Here is a 24,600-nt window from a genome sequence, read left to right as displayed (position 1 = left end):
AAGGGAGCGGAGGGGAGGGGAGGGGAGGGGAGGAAAGGAGAAGGGAGGGGAGGGGAGGGGAGGGGAAGGGGGGAGGGGAAGGGGAGAAGGGGGGGGGGGGGAGGGGAGGGGAGGAGAGGAAAGGAAAGGAAAGGAAAGGAAAGGAAAGGAAAGGAAAGGAAAGGAAAGGAAAGGAAAGGAAAGGAAAGGAAAGGAAAGGAAAGGAAAGGAAAGGAAAGGAAAGGAAAGGAAAAGAGGCAGCCAAATTATTTTCACTTTTCACAGAACAAGTTAAAAGCACTGAAAATCCTGCCCATAATATTTTTGAAAATTATTTTGCTATCTTTTCACTCACCCATAGTTTTGCTGATCACGTTAGAAGCGCTTGTTAATTTCTGCCTTTGAAATGGGTCATCAAGGATTTCAATTGGCAGGTGATAAGACATCACCAGCTCCTTCTGTGGGAGAAAAACAAAAACAAATATAAAGTGGATGTTTGAACTACTAACCTTTCCCTTCATTGAAACATCTACTGAGTGAATATTGGGCAATAATGTTCTGGAAAAGATCATAGGTGATTAATGGGATACAGCATAAAGTCATGCTCAAAATAGCAGAAAACAGTATGCTTAGTGATGTATTAGTTGCCAGTAATTGTTAGAGGTATCAAATTACACCAGGCATTTTGTGACACAGGTTGAATGCCAAGACCCTCACTATTCTGAAAATGAGAAAGAGGGCTAAAGGCATTTCCACACTACTCTTTATTTTCCAATTGCACAGAAATCAGCTTGACCTATGATTGGTGAATACCATATATCCTTCAGTGCTCACCTCCAGCAACCAAGAGGACAGTCCCTCCCTCTGAGATACTGCAGCTCTTGGAACAACAAAAATCCCCTCAACCCCACTTTAAACAAAAGGGCAATAAAATTGCTAGCCTATTCATTTAAAAGAAAAAATCTGAGTGACTGCTGAGTGATGGAATACCCACAATTCCAGGAAGCAGGTTGTTCTGCTTCTTGATAACTCTTTCAGTCAGGAAATTCTTCCTTATTTTGAGTTTGGAACTTCCTATGTACAGCTTTCACCCACTACAGGTAGTCCTCAACTGACGACAACAATTGGGACTGGAACCTCCATTGCTAAGTGATGTGGTTGTTAAGTGAGTCGCACCTGATTTTACGACCTTTTTTGCCATGGTCATTAAGCGAGTCACTGCTGTTGTTAAGCAAATCACGTGGTTGTTAAGCGATTCCGGCTTCCCCCATTGATTTCCTTGTCAGAAGCCCCCTGAGAAGGTCGCAAATGGCGATCACATGACTCCGGGATGCTGCAACCATTGTAAATACATGCCGGTTGCCAAGCACCCGAATTTTGATCACATGACCACGTAGATGCTGTGATGGTCATAAGTGCAAGGACTGGTCGTAAGTCACTTTTTTCAGCGCCATCATAACTTTGAATGGTGGTTAAATGAATGGTTGTAAGTCAAGGACTACCTGTAGTTCTTGTCCTACCTTCAGGAGCGATGGAGAATAATCCCATAACATCTTCCCTATGACAGCCCTTCAAGTATTAGAAGATTGCTATTATGTCTCCCCTTAGCCTTCTCTTCTTTATGACCCATCCGTAACTCTGCAGTGCAGTATTACATATGAAAAGGATGTCTTTTCTAGATTTGCCATAAATGAGCTAGAAATAAATCAGCACAACCAAAGAACAGCATTTGATTATACAGGTATAGAGATGCAAAATTCCCATATAGCCAAAGCATAGAGAACACTGATTGGAAGGAACACAGAAATAAAGCAAATATGTTTTGATAGTCAATACTAATGAAACTTCATTTTAAACACATCAAAAAAAATCTACTCATATACTTGTTTCAGCATTTGACCTTCCATCATTACTGATTACTGGCATTCTCTGTGCATAATAGAAATTAGTATGTAATTGCAGAAATACAGCAGCTTTCAAATATAGTTCTGAATTCATTACTTGCTTACTTTGATGAAATGGATGAAAAAAAAACAGTGGCATCCACTATAGGGGTCAAAACAGGCAAGATGGAAGTCACAGCATCATGACTGAAGCCCTACCCCTTACTGATGCACATACAACAGGGATGAGGCTTGGATGACAATACTGTGACCATCATCCTGCCTGTTTTGACCTGCCCTGTGGATGCTGCTGAAAAAAAAAAGCACACCAAGGATGAAACACATTTAGAGAAAACAATTCTGAATTGTGAAGTAGAAACCAGAGATAGAAAGTAAAATTGCAGTTGGAATAAAATTGTAGGTGCAACTGAATAATGTTTTTTTTTCAAGGTTTCTTATATCTATGAAATGAAAACATAGTATTTTGTTGGTTGCCCCTTAAAAACTTTCTACATTCACCTTGGTCATCACATTTTAAATTGCTAACATTGATACATCCTGCATTCTACTTATCAAGGTTATCCTGTTAAAACTTACAAGTTTCTTTTGATTTTTATCAGGTGGTGAGTAAAACATTGTTTCATCTTCTCCATAAGTTTTGCCCTTTACATTTTTGTTTTTCTTCTTCCTCTTCCTTTTTCTTTTCTCTTTTTCATTTTCAGACTCTTCACTTGGCATTTTCAAGCTTTCATCTGATAATGCAAGGCGCCTTCGTGAAGCTATTTCCTGGAACATAATATTTTTTTTCAAATGTGCATTTTAAGTGTAGTAGTGATAAGCAAAAGGAATACTGAACTTGTAAAAGCTGGTATCAGCATCTGACTGAAGTTGGAAGCTAAGCAGGGTCAGTACTGGATCAGGGACCATCTGGGAATGAATAACAGACACATATATACACACAGAGAGCCCCTGTCAACACAACACTAATATTATTTACATTACTTCCTCCACTTTAAAATATCAATAGAATTAATCGATTAACAGAATTTACATTTTTAATAATTTTACCATAGTCCCTACCAGATTAATTGAGTTCTAATTTCCCAGTCTGCTTTTGAACAGATTTTCAGCAATCTAACAGTTATTTTTTTTCCTGATACACTGTGTTACAGAGCTTTTGTTTTTAAGGGGAGAGTTGTGAATCCTTATGAAGAGCTTCTTAACTTCATTCCTCAACCATTTTGATATTCTTCATTTGTTTTGAAGTTTGTATTTAATATAGGTTGATGGGCTTCTGATGAATGGTGTTCTGAAATAGATTTATAGCTGTCTGTTCTGTGGAACAAACATTTAAGGTTTCCACCCAAAAGTCCTGCCCACACTTATTTTCAGCATATTCTTTCACTGAAATGTGTATGTTCTCATTTGTATATAGTTGTTGATTTTATTTAGTTATTTCATATTTTGCTCCATTTTCCCCAAATTCTCTATTCTTTGTTTTATTTATTTATTTACTTGGTAAATTTATATAGCTGCCCATCTCACATACATGACTCTGAGCACCATACAAAGTTAAAAACACAAAACAGTACAACAAAATAACCAAAAGCATAACAAAAATCATTAAAAAACCAATACAAACCATTAAAAAGAACATAATCTGCAGGACAGCGCACTCAGTTTATCTAGTAATACAGCCATTTGCAGGCTCCATATCCATGTTACCAGATAGCAAAGCCATGTTTTCAGACCCTTCCAGAAGGCCAGCAAGGTCAGGATCAAGCTGACTTCACGGGGAATAATGTTTCAAAGGGCAGGTGCTATGGCAGAATAGGCTCTCCCTCTGGATCCTGTCAGATGACATTTCTTCATGCGTGGGACCCACAAGATGCCCTTCCTGCCGGACCTGATAGGACAGGTAGATGTAACTGGGAAGCTCCATGCCACGTAGGGCTTTATAGGTCATTACCAGCACCTTGAAGTGTACCCAGAAATAAACTGGCAACCAATGCAGCTTGCAGAGCAGAGGTGTAACATGTGTTGATTTAGGTGTGCACATAACTGTACCACTGCATTTTGCACCAACTGAAGCTTCCGGATGCTCTTCAGGGGTAACCCAACGTAGAGTACGTTACGGTAATCCATGTGTGAGTGACTGAGCATACAGCCTTCTAATCCAGGTATGGGTGCAACTGGTACACAAACTGAAGTTGCGCAAAGGCCTCCTAGCCACGACTGCCACCTGCTCATCTAGGAGTCATGAGTCCAGAAGGACTCCCAGATTGCACATCAGGTCTGTCTGGGGCAGTGCTACCCTATCCAGAACTAGAGATAATAAATTCCCAGATTGAGGTGGCCCCCAAATCCCCAAAATATTCACTTTCTTTATCTAGTTTAGCAAGTTGGGTGAGAAAGTATTTTGTTCTAGGCAGAAAATCTACAGGTAAACCCCAGCTCTACTGCAACATGAATACAAAATGCAATAAAAATAAAACCACATGAAATGTTGCCCTTAAAAAAACCCAATAAAGGCACATGTAGAGAATATTCATCAATCAAGAAGAGCCAGAGATTTTTCAGGAAGATTACGGTCACAATGGCAACAGCTATTAATGATTGATTTCATTCCTATGATTATGTCTGGAATAGATTCCTGCTGTATTATAGAGATTTACAGCTGTAAAATATCATTTACAAACCTTTTCTTTCCTCAGTATTTTTTTTGCTTCCTGAAGTAACATCTCCCTTGCCTTTGTCTGTGCGAGAGTAGCTTTATTTTGCTCTTCGTATGCCATGGATACAACAGCCAGGATTAAATTAAAGAGATAAAATGAACACAGAAAGATGATAACAAAAAAAAACATGCTGTAGGATTTCCCAGATGTTCTGATGACCTGTAAATACAACATTAGTGAATCTCAGTTCCTTGAGATCCCAAAATAAATGTATTATACTAGACCAGGGCTTCTTATAAGACATGCACATATTCTGAACATTTCAAAGAGGTGAATTCGTGAATTTGATGCTGCAAAGGTCATATTGGCCTTATGGTCAAATGAATGAATTGTGGCATTTGATATCATACAGATTGCTAAGTTTATAGTGATTTTTATACTGTTGATATTAGACTAATGACAATAATTTAATACAAGCCATGGATTAAAATAGGATATGAAGCAACTGCATTAACCCAGGAAATAATGTGTTCTTCACTCTGTTTTGCACATTTCTCATCTTCAGTTACCTAAAAGGTTTACCTGTCTATAGAGACATTCCCAGCTGTCCTGCGTCATCAGTCGAAATAATGATAGAAAGGCCCATCCCAAATGATCAAAACTGGTATACCCAAAATCAGGATTCTCTTTAGACTTCACACAAACGCTGTTCATTGGACATTCTGTTTTACTAATAATAGACCAAACATTACATTAGTGTTAGCTTTCACGTAAAAAAGGATTTTTGCTGAAATTGTCTACATCACAGTTGTGATTTTGAATGTTCATCTCTGACTTACTCAAAGTCCACTTATTCTGAAAAGGGAAGCTCCAGGGCTGCAAATGCTTTGATCTAAGCCCTGGTTTTCCTTGTGTGAGCTCACTTGAAACTTACAGAACTGTCTGTGATGCATGGCATATATTTATAGCATGAATCCTCTGGCAAAGCGTGGCTCTTTTATGAGATGTCTAGGTGAACCACCAGCGTGCCACAGCCTTTTTGCAGGAACATTGCATGCATCTCCTTCAGATTTACTCCAAAAAACTTCAGGTGTTGCCTTTGCCTCCTGCTTGTATTCAGAATTTTTCCCTGAATTATTACCAGACAATCACATAAACTTCCTGCTCCACTGGAAGACCAGGACTAGTCCAGTTCATTTGCTGCCTGAACCAAAAGATAAAATGGTTGCCCTTTTCAGTTCTATTTTAAGAACCCAATTGGAAGCATACACCTGCACCTGAGGAGAAGAGACATGCTTAATGGGGCACAAGACAGGCTGATCTCCTAGTTCTCCAACAGCTGACCGCTACTATTCCAGCCTCTCAGCCCCTTGAAGCGTTGTGCCCCCTTGGCCTCATGGTCATGCTGGCCCTCAGTGAAGCATATCATACTTACCCCAAAGTTAAATGATCCAGCATTTTAAGAATATTCCTTTTAAAAAAAGGAAGATTAAACAGGAAAAAAAAATCTTACCCACCTCCATTACTATAGCCTCAATGACTCTAAGACAATTTTATTTTAAAGTTAAAATATTTGGAGAAAAAAAGTACTTACTTAGGATCTGGGCTGTAACCACATAGCAATGGTTTAGAAGAGGTATTGAAATAGTCGCCATAATTTTCTGGGGGGAAACAGTGATAGACATTATTTAAAATATCTTCCTATCCTGACATGCATAGTTAAAACCATCCATTGGATAACCCGTGTATAAAGAATAATTCATTACTCTGCTAATTAGCATTTGCTTAACTTTTTAAATAAAAACCTTATTTAGAATCCAAGGGGAGTGGGGGGAGAAGAAAGGACAATGGGAACCAGAAAAATGAAAGGCAAGGGAAAAGGAAAACCTCACAATAATACAAGTGGAAGCATTTCTGAAGAAATAGAAAATATCTGATATATTTCAGTAGACTGCTCCTCTCAAAAGAAAAGATAAATATTTATTGTAAATTCAAAAGTGAAAGGGCAGCCTAACTTTTACAGTAAAAAGGAACTATATCTTCCCTTTTCCTGTGCCTTATTTGTTGGATATCTTTATCATGTATGTTCTCAACCTCAATTTCACAACTGTTTCAGATGAAAGAATGAAATTATTTGGAGCAATGCATTAAGGCAACATAAGATACATGGGGAAACATGATCTTATCATATGTTAAGTCTTCTCTGGCACTTCATACATGAAGAAGGTAAATATTCTTTATGCTCAGCCAGCGAGAAGTTCAACAGTATTATCAGGTCTGCTTTTGAAAGTGTAAAATTCCTGTTGTTTTGCCTATACAGAGATAGAGAGTTTCTTCAGGAGTTTCCAATATTCTTGGATTGGTGACTATATTTACAATCTTGAGAGTGTACTCATGAAATCAGGGGTATCCATGGAGGGGTCAAAAACTCAAGATTGTAGTCACAACCACATGATTGAAGACCTCCTTTTATACACATGTACAACATCAATTCCTATACAAAAGAGACAGTGCTTTGATTGAGTGGTCGCAGCTGCCATCTTGACTTTTTTTTTATGTCCTCCATGGATGCTGCTGCACAAAAAGGCCATAGTGAGTTTGGCCAGCCACAAATCATACATTTTGTGGAAGACAAACTGAGACTACCTCTTCCTCTAACTCCAGGGGATGGCTCTTTAGTTTCCCTCGTCTTTTGGGGTGGGGCAGGGCAAATATCTCTAAACTAAGCCCTGGGTTGCAACCACCTCCATATTTTCATTTCTACAATGCCCATGGAGTCCGTATGATAATGTAAGGTTTGGGGAAATAGTGTTGTCAGAACCTGCATCACCCAACTGTTGTTGTTTTCCATTGTATTGCATTCGTTGGGAGTTGGATTGATTTGTTTCTGCCACTGGTAACTAAGGGGGTGGTGGTGGCTGTTAATGGTTGTAAGGGGAGTTGGGAAGCAGCTTAACCATATATGGGCAATTTAGACTGGCTTGATTGCCGGCCAGGGAGCTGGGGCCCAAAGAACCAGGAAGAAGCTCGGGGAGGAGGGGAGGAAGGAGAGAGGTCAACAACAGGGGAAGAGGAATCACGACGCCAGGAAATAAGGGGAGGGGGGATAAATAGAGGGAGGTTTACCCAAGGCGTTAGTTTTAGCGATGTTCTGTTTACAAGCTACATGTACCCCTTAATAAAGAAGTATTTTTCTGAACCAAGTCTGGTTGCGTGAGAATGCTTCAGAACTGAGAGTTGGACATCGTGGACTTGACAAGTGTTTTGAGACAACCCCCTATCCCAAACAGAAATAAAGACAGTGAAAAGAAGATTTGTCTTCCATTGTTTGTAAGACACAATTTCATGGAAATGATAAGGACCATGATATGGAAATGAACAAACTAACAAAATAGATATGATGTAAAACCAGAAATAATGAGAATAATGAATATTTTGTTTCTATATAAGGAAAAACTCCCCCACCGTAAGATCTGTACAAGTACAGGTTATGGGTTCTCCATCTCCTGTAGAAGAGCACAGATATGACCTTGGAGAAGTATCTGGCAGTCAATAGTACAACATGAGCTTACCCCAGGAAAACAAGAAAGAGTGAGAAAGAAACTGAAGACTGCCTTGACAACTCCACAATTCTGTGATTTAATGATTTTACATTTCTTAATTTGCAGATTTTTTTAGTTAACTGAGTGTTTACCACATGGTTCACAAATAAATGGTGTTAACTATCGTAGGTTCAAAACAATTATGATATACAGCTTACCAAAAGAGGGTGAAGATATATATTACCTGGACTCTTTACTAAACAATCATTTTTGTTCCTGATGAGGTTTTCAGGAAGAAACGAACAGGGGACACAATTATTTCTTAAGTTACCCATGAAGAGCTGAAGGCCAACCAGGGCAAAAACAGCCAAGGAGAAAACTGTCAGCAGCATCACATTTGCAAGTTTTTTCACTGACTGAAGGAGTGAAGATATAATGACTTTCAGCCCTACAGCAGAGGAAACATCAACATTACCTAAAGAATGATACTACAAGATAAAAACTACAGGAGAAAACAATGGTGAAGAAGACTAAAATCCTTTCTTACCCATGAAGCTGTATAGCAACTTTTTCTTGCGCGTGTGTATAATAAATAAATAAAGTATTTGCTTTTTTTAATGTCCTTCACAGCACCGTTGCGAGGATAAAATGGGAAGCAGGGGAAAGAATCAGAGGCTGCCTTTAACTTGTGGAGGAAAAGTGGAATATAAATGCCACAAATAAAATAATAATAAATAAATAATATCCTTAGAAAAGTAATCTGTACATCTTAGAAGTCCAGCTCAAAACAGAATTATGGTAATAATGTGTTCTGCAAAGGGCAGCCACCTCTGACTGTAACAGGAACTTAATATCTATATTAGTTTTCATGTTAAGATTCAGATTTGAACTAGCTCTCTTTAACCTTCTGGTGCCTCTTTAAAGTCCATTTAAGCATGACATGATTTGGACCACTGAGTTCATACTAGCTGTTTTTTTCAGGCCATAATAACAGCTCCTTGATTATTGTTGCCAAGGTTTGATAGTGGGAGTTAAATTCCAGGTTTCCCAGAATAACAGAAATTTTATCAGGTAGAAATACAATCGGTTAGCTTTATGTTAAAGTGGACCAGTTCTTTTTCTCTGTTTTGTGATTATTTTTTTATATGTTTGTCAGTAACCCTTAAACTAATATAGATATTATGTTCCAGTTACAGTCAGAGGTGACTCCCCTTTGCAGAACACATTATTACCATAATTCTCTTTTGAGCTGAACTTCCAAGATGTACAGATCACTTTCCTAAGGATATTTTTTATTATTATTATTATTATTATTATTATTATTATTATTATTATTATTTTATTTGTGACATTTATATTCCACTTTTCCTCCACAAGTTAAAGGCAGCATCTGATTCTTTAAATCCTTAACTAAAAGGTTGTTTGTAAATTGTATATATAAGCAATAAAAACTGCTACTTGCCTGGAATTACAGAAACTGCCTTTAAAGTTCTCAGAACCCTAAAAATTCGGAGAGCTGAAATGTTGCCAAATTTTTGATTGAAGGCTATATATCTGCACAAAAATACCATAATATTACAATATAATATAACACTGCCCAGAGTCGCTGTGAGTTGGGTGGTAAATAAGTTTAATAAATTATCATTATTGTTGTGGTTACTGTTATTTTGAACATATAACTGGAAGACTCTATCACACATACATAGCTTCTGCTAAGCACTGTCCTAAAAGTTTGCTGAATACTTGTGGGGAGCAAGATTACCTGAAGGACCGTCTCACCCCCGTCCCACCTGGTCAAGCAGAAAAGGTATCTGTGGACCCCGTTGATGAGAGAATGTCAACTGGTGGGGCCCAGAAGGAGAGCCTTCTGTGCCAGGGCCCCGGCCCTATGGAATACCCTTCCCCCAGAGGTGAGGCAGGCCCCTACTCTCTTGACCTGCCGGAAAGCAGTTAAGACCTGGCTCTGCCAACTTGCATGGGGCGAGAAAAGGGGCAACCAACCCTGGGGGCAGCTAGCACCTTGAAGATGCCCCTGTATATTAATATCTTTTCTACCAGCAGCACCTTGGAAGATATTATTATTTAGGTATGTACAGTGGTACCTCGAGTCACGAACGCTTCTGTTCACGACCAATTCAGGTCACGAACAGCACCATTCGCAAAATTTTGCTTCCGTCCGCGAACTCCACTTCAGGTGACGAACAGGATCCGTGGCCATTTTCCCTGCTGACACACGTGGTCGTGGCTTCCTGTAGGGAGGGGGACTCTCCCTCCAAACAATAACCGCCTCCCCACCCGCCTTCCTGTCCTCCACGTCTCAAGCAAGGTTAGCGTTCTCTCTCTTCATAGTGTACTGGACTGGACTTTGTGTCATATTTTTGTGGTTTAAAAAAAAAATACATATGGTTCAGAACGGATTAACCGTATTTACATCGAACCTTATGGGAAAATTTGATTCGGGTCGCGGAACGAATTAAGTTCGTGACCCGAGGTACCACTGTATTTGGTTTTTATTGTAGTTTTATACTATTTTTACTGTATTTTAATTAACACTTAATTTTTTGTTTTTAGTGCAAGCCGCCCAGAGTCACCTCCTAATGAGATGGGCGGTGACCAAATCAGAAATATTAAATAAATAAATAAATAAATAAATAAACAAACAAACAAATAAATAAAATTATAAAACACCTAGGAAGCAACAACTTAACTTTGACTATTATAAATCTCTCTGAGCATCTTATTTTTCAACTTCTCCTACAAAAGCCTAGCATTAAATCTACTTATGAGTAGCTAGACTGCTAGCACATTTCCTCATTAATAGGTCTCAAGGGCTCTGTCACCTTTGTTCCTCTCTATTTCCTTTTTTTTTGAATGATGAGGAATTGTAGGGAAATTGTTTACAAGGGAGTTGGAGAAGTTAGAAACAGACAAAAGCATGTTGTCTAATCTTATTATTTGTTCTTATTTCATACCCTCAAATTATGTGCCTCTTGTCTATGCTGTGGTTCTGCCTTGCCATTTAACAAAGGGCAAAACTCCAATTACTGTATCTTCAGCCTGCTCAAGTAAGATCCAGAAGCAGAAAGTTTAAGAGCACTTGTGAGATGGACAGCCATATAAATCAAATATTTAAGCCAAAGGACTTATTTCGAATAAGGTAGGCTGATTGCTACATGCGTAAATATTCCCTAGATCAGAAACTCCCTCTCATGAGAAACTAAGAAGAATTTAAGCTTAGCTCTCTATCTTTACAGAGATTTTAACCTGCAAAGAAACACCCAAACTTACGTCATAATTAAAACAAAGAAATCCAGAGCATTCCAAGGGTCTCGCAGATAAGTGAATTCATTCCAAACAAGTCCTCTTGCTACTACTTTGATTACAAACTCGGCTGTATAAATGCTTGTGAAAATAATTCTGAAAAGGAAAACAGCAGAGAAAAAAAAGCCATTAGAAATATGAATAAAAGAGGGGATATTGAGCTTACAGTACTGAATATCTCTGTGTTACCAGCTATTGCAAATTGTTTGACCTAATCCACAAAGAGGGGAGAAGTTCTCAAAAAGAACAGAAGCCAGAATTAGCTGGGAAATGAAGCTGTGAAAACCATGAAAACCAGAGTAAGGACTGTACACAGTTGATGTATTTGGTGGACTGCAAACAAACTAAATTAGTATTGTTTAACTGAAAGGATCATGCCATTTTATAAAGAACAAACCCTAGGACCCCAAGCAGGGCTATTCTCTTTGCTGTCCTCTAGTGGTTGTCTGGAGTTTTGCAACCCAGATTTGGTAGCCCTAACAAAATAAATTGCAAGGAAAAGGGGAAACTTTATGACAACAGCTCTCAAAGTATGGTCTCAGGACCCCTGGGGGTCCCCAAGACCCTTTCAGGGGATCCGCAAAGTGAAATAAATAAATATTTTAAAATCTCTCAGTTTTAATTTTTAATGCAATAAGTTTCGATAGACATAACCTACATAAACCAAAACTCTTTGGGGTCCTCCATTATTTTTAAGAATCCTGAGACCAAAATGTCTGAGAACTGCTGCTCCATGATAACACTGCAAAGAGATATGGTGTCAAATTTCTCTTCACTGGTGTTCTCCAACCAAAAGTCCATCACTTGCTGAGTGAGTTGAAAGCCCCACTGATGTCTCATTTTACAATATACCTATTTAAATTTGCAGATAGCACATGGAATCTGATAAAGATATAGCAAAGGCCAAAAAGTTGCTAAACAATAGAAAATAAACATGCTAAATTCACTTATTAGGAAAGAGCTGATGGGCAAGCAGAATATCGGGGGCGGGAGGGAGGCAAATGGCCATGACTGCACAATCAAAGCCCCAGTTCTTAACATATGTACATGCAGAATGCATGTAAAAAAAGGTGTGGGGCTTTGATTGTGCAGGTGCTGATGCCATTTTGCAACTCACCCCATGGATATCCCTGAGGACTAGTGTGATTAAAGAATTTTTCAGAATTTCAATTAAAAAAAAAAAAAGCTTTAGAAGCAGCAAACAGAGAATTATGAATCAGTCTGAATATTCTTCAGAGAGGAAAGAAGAGGCTCGGGAAGCCTCACTAAATAAATTTTCAGCTCAGCCCAGGTAGTTTGAGCCAAAAGGAAGCTGCGTGCAGTGTCCAATCCAGAGTTGTCTCCATTCAACTGAGAAAAAAAATTAAAATAACTTCATCTCTATTTAATAGAGAATCAGGTAGAACATAACAGGGGCTGGAAAAACTCTGATTAGAAAAGCTTCTGGCAAAGGTTCAGTCAGCTTGCTGAAAACATATTAAGGCCAGTACCAACCATGCAATCTTGAATTCTGAGCCCTTTGGAATTTGGACTGATTCTGTACTCTTTTTGAGTTAGCACTGCTATTTGTGTTGTGTTGCTATGTCAAGTCCATCAGATCCATTAATTGCTGCTTGAGAAAAGTATAGGAAAGTTTATAATATACTTACTCAGTAGTGTTGCCATCAGTTGGAGGAGTGTTTAAAGCCATGAAGACGCAGTTGACGAGAACAACAAATGTTATAAATGCAATAAACAAAGTAAACAATGTTAAGGAAACTATCTTCCTTTGAAGAGGAAAAAAAAATTAGCTCGTTCAATTATTTGTTAATGTAGCAAAAAGTGGTTGTTCTACAATTGTATTCTTAAATCAAGGGAAGCATTTCAAAAAATAGGATAATGTGGTCATTCTAGTTTGTTCTCTACTGTTATGAGCCTCAGTCCAACACTGAGGTTCATAACAGTAGAGAACAAACTAGAATGACCACATTATCCTATTTTTTGAAATGCTTCCTTTGATTTAAGAATACAATTGTAAAACAACCACTTTTTGCTACAAGCAGGATTACGTGGATTCCAAGTTCAGCTCTTCAGAGTGGGAGCAAACTTCACTCAAGCTTTCTATCTTGAATTATCATACTCCAAATAACTATAATACATATGCCTACCTTATACTCAATGCTTCAAGTTCATGAGAGATTTTGGGAGTATATCACAAATTTAGAATGTGCATTTATTTATTTAATATATTAATTCCTGTGCCAGAGCATCTCAAAGCAGTTTCCATTTCCATTACTTTATGTCCAGCTGAATTCACTCTCCTAAGTAACTTAACAGAAACTCAGTTCTAAAGTGAAACATTTGGAGCATAGCATTATAGGCTAATATAACCCAATTTCCAGCATCAAGGATAGCTTCATTATAAATCCAACCTACCTAATTCTGATTATCAAGAGGAGAGCTGTGGAACACAAGTATTTGGAATGAATCAAACATGTGAATGCAACCAAAAATGATCCAAAGTTGCTGGGTTCACACAAGAAATCTATCCTAAATTTAATAAAACACAATTGTTGCTATGATTGCTACTAACCAGTATGACGCACTATGCAACTGGTTTTGTCCTTACTGGGACTCATCAAGCACAGGTACGGTAGTCTCCATGTGGTCAAATATTTGGGTTTGAGCATATGGAGTTAGTAGCAATTACAGCATCTCTTAAAAGTAGATAAGCCCCCTTTAAGTGGGGATGTAACAGACCTCTAGTATGAGACCCAGTGACTCTCTAGTCTGAGAGTGCATAGAAAAGAAAGCAAGGCCACTGTAGCACCTAAAAACACAGTTGCTGTCTTCACATATCATGCGAAATCCAACCAATAAACAGTATTATGGCATATCATGATGGTCTCATTCACAAAATATGATGGGACAATGACTAGATTTCCATGATACACTGAACTATAAACTATCCAACCCCAGTTTATTATGCTATGTGAATCCAACCTACACTTGTATATATGTGAAAGGAGCTAACCTTCCATTACTAGTAACCATATTAATTCCCATATTCACACTAGAAGGATATACATGTATTAAAATTTTTATGGCTAGTCTTCTCAGTGGGTGGAAAGGGCTAAATAAAAATAAAGACTTGGAGGCAGTAAATCGAAAGATTCTGCTGTGGGATGTCAGCACCATAAATGTCTGTAAAATATAGGTGAATTCTTCATAAATATCATATGCTGTTTAGAAGAGATTTTAAGAACATTTTAAATATTATTTATTTAAATGGTTCTAACAACCGCACTCTCAATCTGGAGTCCTTATGTTGGACTGCAACTCCCAGGATTTCCAAATCTCAACAGATCTTAAGGATATCAGGTTAGGAAGACTGAAATACTTCTACCAATATAAATCCAATACAACTTTGCACATATTGACATGGAGGAATGCCACACTACCAATGTTAGCAATTACAGAATTATATCTGTTATACAGAAGGTCAGCAAATCCTATCCTTATCACTGCAATAATGAGACACATAAAAAACAGAAAACCCTGAGGTAGGCTTTCACTGAGGCTTAAGTTAGCTGGCAAAACTAGCCCGTTTCCATGTTTTGTTTTTCCCACAGCAGATAGCAACTGTGAAATTTCCAATTTGGATCAATATTTTTAACCCTTTTCTTCTGTACCATTTTTCTGGCTCTAATTTCTATACACTTCCCAAGCTGCTGTTTTCTGTAGACCAACCTCAGGAAATCCAGTTCTTGATTTTCCAACTCATAATTTTCTTTTTGAAATAAGAAAGGGCAGGATAAGTGCCTTTGAGGATATTATTATGATGTGACATTATGATACAATTGAAAGAAGACTGGAGATAGACTATGTTGCGCAGACGTTTGGGGACAAAAACAGGGAATACTGTGGAGAAGTGCATAGTAAAACAGGATAAGCAATAATGAACTTTTGAGCAATAACAGATTTTAATAGATCCCAATTAATCCTCGTATACTTCTAGGTTTAGGCATTTATCATATAATTGCTTGTCCTGTTTCATTTAAAGTATAATCCCCCAATGTTTTCCAGTGCTTCTTCAACTTTTTATTTTCTGCAAGGGCACTTTCACCACCCCAGCATTTCTATCTTCCAGTATCTCATGGAGCAGTTTGAAGGAAACCCACAATCTTTTCCATTTCTGACAACTTTGAAATTCAGAGAAGACTCTGAATCAATTTGTACTCATCTTCTTTCTCTCAGCTGACCAATAAGAGGCTATGGAGAACATTACCTAACAGTGTCCCAGCCTCTGAGCTACCACAGGTCCTGGATTAACAAAAATCCCCTCAAATTTACATTAAAATAAAATAAAGCAGAATGATTGTTACTCCACATATCTCGGTTTCCTTATTATCTGTGAAATTCAGATATTTTCACAGACCATACAAGTTCCAATCCACAGATTAGCTCAAGTGTACCTCTAACTGCAGCTGACTGCCAACAATTATTTCCAACAACGTTGATAAAGTATATACTTTCTACTTGAAACTCAGAGACATATTTCACAATTCAGTTGTGCTCATCCAGTCATGAACACTGACCCATTTATGTTTTCAGCTCTTTTAAAAATCCTATTTTGAGTACCTCAAGATTCTACTGTAATTTAGTTTTAATCTTATAAAAGCATTTTATACCAAAAATAATAATTTTTTTTAAATGTATGACCTCATGATCCCTGTAATACGGGTCAACATCCTCCAATGGTTCTCCAATGAGCCAGGGAGGGGGTTTTCCATAAAGAATAGGCAGCTTTTTAAAATTTTTCAGATCAAGTTGTGGTTGAATATTTTCTTCTTGTGGTTCATCACTGCCCTTTTCCAAGACTTTGGAGCGCTTTGCTTCCTTCTTAGCAATTCGCTTTTTAATTGCATCCAAGGATTCAGGAGTGAAACGGAGGAAATTATTAGCCGTTGAAAAAGAAAAATTTGGCATATTTCTGCACTGGGACTGCAAAAGGGAACAAACAAATGTTCTGATTACAAGAGAAATACAGCTGATAATTAGAGTCATATCATCCAAATGAATTTATATACCACAGCATCAGGAAAATTACACATATGGCAAACAGTATTTGATTATTTTATTTTCATCACAAAGCCATGAATGTTATTTACTCTGAATGTTCACAGTATATCTTTCCACTCAATATTTGGAAACATATAAATCTAACCTAAGAGAACAATAAGATAGACCTTTCTGTTCTCTCAAGACCACAGAAAAACTCATGACTAAGCTGGTCATTTTCAGCTGAACCCATTATTAAGAGAAATCCAGAGATTCTGTCAATTCATGAGTTAGTCAAATTCTGGTTAACTAGACCATACCAACCAAATATAGCCAACCCCTTAATTATGAGGGCCAAACTAAACAATAGCCTAGCAGTTAGACAGATGTTTATTGCCCTATTCACATATATCATAGGCAGCCAGTTTGGTGTAGAACTTAATGGCTGGCCTAGAAACCAGGAGACTGTGAGTTCTAGGCCTCCCTTAGCCATGAAAGACGGCTGGGTATCTTTGGGCCAGTCCCTCTCTTTCAGCCCAGCCCACCGCATAGGGCAGTTGTCGTGGGGAAAATAGGAGTCAGTAGTATTAGGTATATTCACTGCCTATACGTGGAATAAAAATCTAATAATAATAATAATATATATATATTTAAAGATAATATTTCTCAATTTTACATATGTGAAGTTTACTGCCTTCTTAGTTTGGTTCGCATAACAAAAGTGGAGAAGAGGAGAAAAATGGATGCATAAAAATCAAGGAGATAAATATAGGGAGCAAGAAGCAGTAAGGAGGTGGGCAAATAAGGTTGGGAAACTTTCATTTCTCTCAGAAACACACATTAAAAGCACTGATTTGAAATTTTACCCTGTTTTTAAAACAGAAAATTTATCCTAAATCAATTTAGATATGAATACATATTTTTGTTTCTAGTTTAAATGTTAATAGCATTTGTGATAATCATTTTATATAATTTTTATTACTACAAATCTTCTTAGGAAAGTCTATTGAGTGAATATTCAATACAACAACAACAATAGACACAAAGCATAAATAAGGTCTTGAAAAACTTATTTTTATGACAAGTAAAAATATCCTGTTGACTAAAAGCACAAAATGAAAGTGGGACCAAAGTATATGAGAGACATTTTGCAATTAAATTGAAAAAGATGGCACAGATACATAGTGACCCTTATAAAGGCTAATTTTAATCCTTCAGTGGTCAAACAATCACAACACTCAGAGGGTGAAAACAGTGTTATCTCTCCCACCATGGCAAGGTAACACTGAAGAAATTATTCTCTTTCCCCTCTGCAGCTTCAGTGAACACCCAAGACCCACCCCAGAGGGAAGGGATCTTTGAAACAGATTTGAAAGAATATGGTACTAAAGCAAGGAGAAGGAAAACTAGATTTTTCCAAGAACTGTAAATGAGCCAAAATGTTACGCAAACTATAGAACAAAACCATAGCAAGCCGATAATACTACACACAATATTAACATACAACATCAATTCTTGTCAAACAAGAACCACAGTTTTAGGGCCCATTTAGATCTATAGATTCCGTAATATTCTAAATTCTAATATATCAGCAACTGAAACCATAAACAACTAGCAGAATTTATAAACATATCCCATCAATCTGCATGTAAGGTAGTGTAGGAGGCCTGAAAATACACAATTAATAACTTCATATTGCTTAGAATCCTACATCAGATATCCCATGTAACCTTTAAAAAGAGTCAGCATTCCTAAAATGTTACAGTCAGCTGTGCATATTTTATACACTTTTCTTGCTTAAAAGAATTGCTGAAAATATGAAGGCACTTCTCTCATTGTTTCACATAATTTCACAATTCAGAAATGTTTAATGCCATGATAAATACTTCTTTCTGCTTAATAGCATCCAGACTCACTTAATCTTATTGCAGACTTTTTTCATCCAGTTAATTCTTTCCAAAGGAGCAAATACTCTGCTTTATCAGATTGAATAACAATGGTGTTTCTTTCTTGCTGTTTCTTGTTCTGGAAAGAGTTGATTCTGTGGGCTTCTGGTAGAATGGGGATGTGAAGAAGCAATGCATGTTTTAAGGTTGAAAGAAACAAATGAGATTTCAGGAGATATCACAGGAAATAAATTAATGTGGGGAAATAAATGGAGATGGTGATTGTCAACATTTAAGTAGAAATGTGTTATTTCACGACTGTAGAAGCATTGTGAAGCTAATAACACAAAAAGGTTTTGCTCATCAGAACCAAGAGAAAAGGGCAATTAGGCAAAATTGTTTCTTGCAGTCTCTTAAATTGCAGTACTGAGTGAGCCAGCAAGTCTCTTTCATATGCTTTATTTCCAGTGCCATACTGACTAATTTGATAGTAATTGAATTGAATACAGTATGTGATTCTGCCCACTGAAACTTCCCTTTCACTATAGAAAGACGATTGGTCTGAAAGCTCTAGGATAACTTAAAGTATAGCCAGATTTTAAAATGTTACCATTTCCTCTGATTCCTTATGCAGTACTGAATGTATATCAGAGGGTATCCAGTTTAGCCTATACAGCTTTTCCTATTACGGTAGGGGGATAGAGCTGGATATACTGTAGTGTGATAAATCTAGCCATTATTTGCAAAGTATAAACTCAGTCAGATTTCTACACCCTGAGAACCCCCAGATGTTTGGACTTCAGCTGCCACAATTCCCCAGCCAGTCAGTCCTTTGCTGAGAGTTCTGGGAACTGAAGCACACAGGTCTGGAAAGTGCATAAGATGGGGGACGCTGAACAAAAAGACTAGGTTAGAAGTATTATTATAAGATATTTATTTATTTATTTATTTATTTATTTATTTTTATTTATTAAATTTGTCCCCCGCCCATCTCCCCCCAATGTGGGACTCTGGGCGGCTCACAACACGCTAAAACAATAAATAAATATACGATTAAAACCTATAACAATACACATTCACAAAAATAAAAGGGAAAAAAATCCAGGAGGCCGATGGTTCAAGGCAGCAACGCCAGGCCACTAAGGGACTAGGCAACCCCACGCTTGATGATCCCCCTCCTCACCCCAGGCCAGATGGCAGAGCCAGGTCTTCAGATCCCTCTGAAAGGCCAGGAGTGAGGGGGCCAATCTCACCTCCAGGGGCAAGATATTCCAAAGATATACGGCTAATGTGTGAGTATTTAATGGATATCGACTCAAGTTTTTTTTTCCCTGTTGGAAAGCCTTGGGGGAGTAAAATATGGCTTGGACAGCCATTTTTGTAAAGGGTGCCATTCCATTCACTGCTAGGGGAGATGTGATATGCAGGATGTCTTGGCAGACATTTCAAATCCAGAAATCTGGCTAACAACACATCTGCCAGCACCTTATGGTTCCTTAGGCTGTGCTGCAGTTTAGAATAACACTATTCCCATTCAAAGGTCTTGCTGCTGATTTAGAAGCATCACACATTAGTACTAACCTTAAGGTGACACTTAACAGGATTCTACAGTTCTTCCTCTCTGTAAGACAAAGGTAAAATCTTTTCTGAGTCAAGTTTTATCCTTAGCTGCATGAACACTTCCATGCAGTTTTCCTGCAATAGGACAAAAATGGATCTGCTGTTGTCTTATTAGGGAATTTTATTTTATTTTACCTCCAAGACTACCCAACAGCCTTGGGATTCTGGTGGTTTCTCACCCACGTACTAATAAAGCCTGGTCTTGCTTGGCTTTCAAGTCCAGCCAATGTTAGCCAGGGGCTGCCACCTGCTTACTGTAGTTGATTACTTGCCATCAAGTTGGTGTTGACTCTCAGTGACCACATGGACTGACCTTTTCCAGGAGGATCTGTCCCCAGCCTGACTCTTCACATCTTCCAACAGTCCCCTCATCACCACTGTAACTGAATCCATCCACCTTGTTGCTGGTCATCCTCTTCCTCTCATTCCTTCTACCTTTTCCAGACCCTTGCATTATATGTCCAAGTATGATCATTTGAGCCTGGTCATTTGACCTCCTTAGTCAGTGTTGTCCAAACTTGGCCACTTTAAGATGAGTGGACTTCAACTCCCAGAATTCCCCAGCCAGCATGGCTGGCTGGGGAATTCTGGGAGTTGAAGTCCACTCATCTTAAAGTGGCCAAGTTTGGACAACACTGTCTTAGTAATAGGACCTTTTCCCACTGAGAGTTAAAATATTATTCTTCCAACCTTTAGTCAACAAAAAAAACAGCATTGTCGTGAAATTTTCTATCTCCATTGTTATTCCCAATCCTGTTTTTACTGCTTGTTTCAACTCACCACAGGTGTCCTGATTTCCCTTCAAAGAAGTGACAATGCCTAACAGATTTTATAGACCTAAGGGGAAAGAAAAGCACTTATTTAACACTGGTACAACTAAGAATGATTAAAGCCCATGAGATGAAGGCAGTATCGGGGACACAGGAAAAAAAAATGTTGTCAGGACTAGTTTGTGCTGTGATCGTTGCAGTTGGATAAAGACCCGTAGTCTCATTAGGTCCCTACAGTTGCTCTTGCTATTATTAGCAGGAGACCAACAGCAATGCAGTGGTAAATCTTGATGCATCTTGCTCTATCTGCAAGTTTGTAGGCAATACCCATGGAAATCTAAAATAATTTTTGGAATTAGGAAGAGGAAATGTATCCAAACAAAGTGAAACATGTAAAGCAGGTATTTTGATTGTTCTTTCCTTTTTGTATAATCAAAAATTAAAGACAACCTCTCTTCCAAGCAGGCTTATGGACCACAAGGTATACATAGCTGTATTTCCAAGGCAAATCTTTTTATATTGCTGCATTATAAAAATACACAGTAACTTTTTTATTTTTGAAGAGAAGTCTTGATTTACATGAGCTTCTCAGAGCCTGAAAAAGTAGGTAATGGTTTACAAAACATTAAAAGATGGGATATCTGCAATTCATCCATTATCAGGAAAATGGTTAGACATCTATTCCAACCATCAAAGATTATTAGCAAGAGAATTAAGTAGTCCAAACTTCAAGAAAAATTGCAAGTATTAAAGTGAAAGGATCCAGTTGTTGAGGTTTCTGTAACCCAATCCCCTTTCCCTTTCAGTTAAGTATGAATAAAGAAAACTTTATGAGAATCTTATTTTCTGCTGTCAAGAGGTTGACACTTGTGGCAATATAAAACATTTTCATTATTGTTGAATCAGAACAGTGATGGATAACACTATACATCACTATTGAAGAAATAGTACAAGCTAAGTTTTTAAAAGTAATTATAATAACCTTTTAGCTCTTATCATAGTAATGAAAGTCAAGGAGCAGTGAAAAATGGCACTACAATTAAAAATAAAGAGGACTAAATTAATCACAACAGGAACAGCAACTAGCCTTAGAACTGACAATGAAGACACTGAAGTGGCGGAGAGCTTCTGCCTTTTAGGATCAACAGTCAAGAAATACTCTGCAGACTAGCACTTGGTAGAGCAGACATGAAGGCCTTGGAAAAGTTATTCATATGCTGCGACAGTGTCTTTATCTACAAAGATTAGAATCATTTAGGCTTTCCCTCTGACATACTATGAAAGTGAAACTTGGACTTTGAAGAAGCAGGATAGAAAGCGTATTGATGCTTCTGAACTTTAGTGTTGGAGAAGATTCCTAAGAATATCATGGATATCTAAAATATCAAACAAATGGATCAACAAACAAATCATTCTAGAATTCTCACTTAAGGTACAAATGACCAGGCTCAAACAATCTTATTTTGGATACATTATGCAAAGGTCCAGTTCCCTTGAGAAGTCCATAATGCTGGGAAAGGTGGAAGGAAAGAGAAGATGATAAAGACCAGCAGCAAGGTGACATACTTGATGACAATAAATGTACCATTAGAAAAACTGAAAGGCAGATTGGGGAAATACCTTCCTGAAGGTCTATCTACCGTATGTAGCCACTGAGAGTTGACACTGATTTGATGGCACATAATCAGTCAGTCAGCTCAGAGGTGGAGCCAGGTTGGTTTATTGAAAAAAAATCAACAAGATGATTTTGTTGGTGGCATTTTAAAGAAAAACAATTATAAGTGCATAAGCTTTTATGGATCTAAGACAACTTAATTAGATGCTGAGTACTTGCATTCCTCCTTAGCTATTGTGAGGATTGCAGCTATGAGCTCAGCCTTCATCAGGAATCTTGGATTTTTTTCCCCTTGCACTGTTCATAATTATTTGCTATAAATTGGGGCCATGAAAACAAGCAGCAAAGATTTTTCAGACTATACTTAATTCTGGCTTTGATTTATACCTTAATTAGCAAAAGGTTTACTTCCTCTTCTGTTTCAAATTTGGAAACTTTCCTGTTTTTTTCATTGCACTATAGAAAAATACAGAAGTTTCTGGCTCTCTTCATTCCACTATAGAAAAATACAGAAGCTGTACTATAAAATCTTTAAATGCCTAACAGGATATGAACAACTATTCATCTACAGTAATTACACATGAAAGCCTTTGGTGCCCAGAGAATTTCTTGGTCTTTTAAATGGTCTAAAAAGCAGTGAATAAATAAATAGGCCCCTTTCACAATATTTGTAAGTTAGACATGCATCTTCCCTAACACTACCTTATGCCCATTGAGAACAAGGCAGCTGATATTCTGAATATCAAATTCAAATGTTTCCAATTAATAATATTCTAAACTAATGGAGTTGGTGGGAACTCCCTATTCATTTTCCATAGGGCAGACTATTAGTTGTTAATACTTCCAGTCACCCTGGTGAGAGTGGGTGTGAAACAAGGGGGTGGTACATGTGTATGTTAGGAGTAGCTGGCTGACTGGAACTACAGATTGCTGAGTGTTGGGGCTGAAGTAACCCAGAGAGTCAAATCAGCCAGCTGGTTGGATAATTATGTCCTGAGTGTTTGACCCTTCTGACCTGGGGGAGGGATGGCAAAGATTGGTGTGAGCTAGTCTGGCGGTAGGGGAAGGGGCAAGCAATAACCTTACAGTGATGATGGGCACAGGGTGATCCAGGAAAGTGGTCTCAGTGCCTTATACTGATTCCGCACTGAAGCCCCAGCGTCTGGTCATTGGACCCTCAGTGGCCCTGAACATTAGATCGGCCTGTAATAAGTCCTCTCTCGTACAGGACCTAATAATGGATGACAGGGCCAACCTGGCATATAATACCAAGCCTGGACACGAGTGGAGGGAGGGGTTATCTTTTCAAAAATATCCCCATCTAGGTTTTGACCTCCAACCCCAAGGCACCAAATCGAGGAGATTCTGGTGGCTTTCAGATGGAGCTATGCAGATAACTGGATGCGAGACCGTGTTTGGGAAGTTGGGTTGTTCATATGGGATCGCTGCTACTGGATCAGCTTCTTGCTCCATAGTGTCTCCTAGTAGACATTGGAGTTCCCCAGCCTTATGGTATTGGAGGACTTCCCTGGATGCAGAGTCAGAGGTGGCTGAGGCCTCAATCAAGTATGTTGGGCTCTCAGTAATCTGGATCAGTTCCTAGCCACCATGGACATGATCCAGATTACTGAGAGCCCAACATACAGTGGAGGTCACACATTAGATCTGGGTTTTGTCTTGGGTAGCAGTGATGTGATCTGGATGTAGGGGATGTTAATATCAGTCCTTTGTCATGGTCAGATCACACTTCAATTGCCTTGAAAAGTTCTCCACATCTACTCTCTGTAGGAAGGAAATTGGACCTGTTTGGTCGGTCTGCCCCAGGTGCCTGATTGATTCCACTGGGTTTCACAGGGAGCTTGGGATTGTTCCTGAGACTCTGGTGTACACTTTGATTGAGGCCTGAGTCTCCACTTGGACTGAGAAGGCGACAACTGCCCTGTATTGGATTCTGCTTGCGAGGCCTCTCCCTGTCCATGGATCTCATGTTTTTCAGAGGACTTCCAGAAGATGGAACATCTGGAACGCCAATGGAGGAAGATGAGCAAATCCATCTGAACTTATCTAGTCAACAGGTAGCCAGCCTGCAGCCCCACTGGAGGTGACCCAATTTCTCATGGGGGGCAGAGGAATTCACACAGGTTGATTGTGAAGCCTATTGAAGACATCCAACAGACGAAGCTAGTCAAATGTGTTCTGAGCTGATCTCTGGTTGCGCAGATCCTGCAGAGTTGACTAATCAGCTATTATTTCAGTAATCCATGACAAA

The 24,600-nt window shown here is 38.3% G+C and overlaps 1 protein-coding gene across 1 annotated transcript in view; it reads right to left on the bottom strand.

Moving 5' to 3' along the window:
• LOC103058165 (sodium channel protein type 5 subunit alpha-like) overlaps nucleotides 1–16,368 on the bottom strand; it is a 38,040-nt gene extending 21,672 nt beyond the window's left edge. Inside the window, exons 1-10 of the mRNA XM_088150520.1 lie at nucleotides 16,102–16,368; nucleotides 14,465–14,583; nucleotides 13,050–13,139; nucleotides 11,368–11,496; nucleotides 9,542–9,633; nucleotides 8,380–8,527; nucleotides 5,120–5,243; nucleotides 4,562–4,756; nucleotides 2,460–2,648; nucleotides 335–437 (exon numbers count right to left, since the gene is read on the bottom strand). Of these exons, the coding sequence (XP_088006646.1) occupies nucleotides 335–437; nucleotides 2,460–2,648; nucleotides 4,562–4,756; nucleotides 5,120–5,243; nucleotides 8,380–8,527; nucleotides 9,542–9,633; nucleotides 11,368–11,496; nucleotides 13,050–13,139; nucleotides 14,465–14,583; nucleotides 16,102–16,368 (1,456 nt within the window). The remainder of the gene's footprint in view (nucleotides 1–334; nucleotides 438–2,459; nucleotides 2,649–4,561; nucleotides 4,757–5,119; nucleotides 5,244–8,379; nucleotides 8,528–9,541; nucleotides 9,634–11,367; nucleotides 11,497–13,049; nucleotides 13,140–14,464; nucleotides 14,584–16,101) is intronic.
• Nucleotides 16,369–24,600: the final 8,232 nt, after the last annotated feature.

Source organism: Python bivittatus, unplaced genomic scaffold, assembly GCF_059951505.1.
Source record: "Python bivittatus isolate LINGU-HERP-01145 unplaced genomic scaffold, Pbiv_v1 ctg000610_np1212, whole genome shotgun sequence".
NCBI lineage: Eukaryota > Metazoa > Chordata > Lepidosauria > Squamata > Pythonidae > Python > Python bivittatus.
The sequence above is the reverse complement of the archived record's forward strand: the minus strand, read 5'-3'. Positions and strand labels throughout refer to the sequence as shown.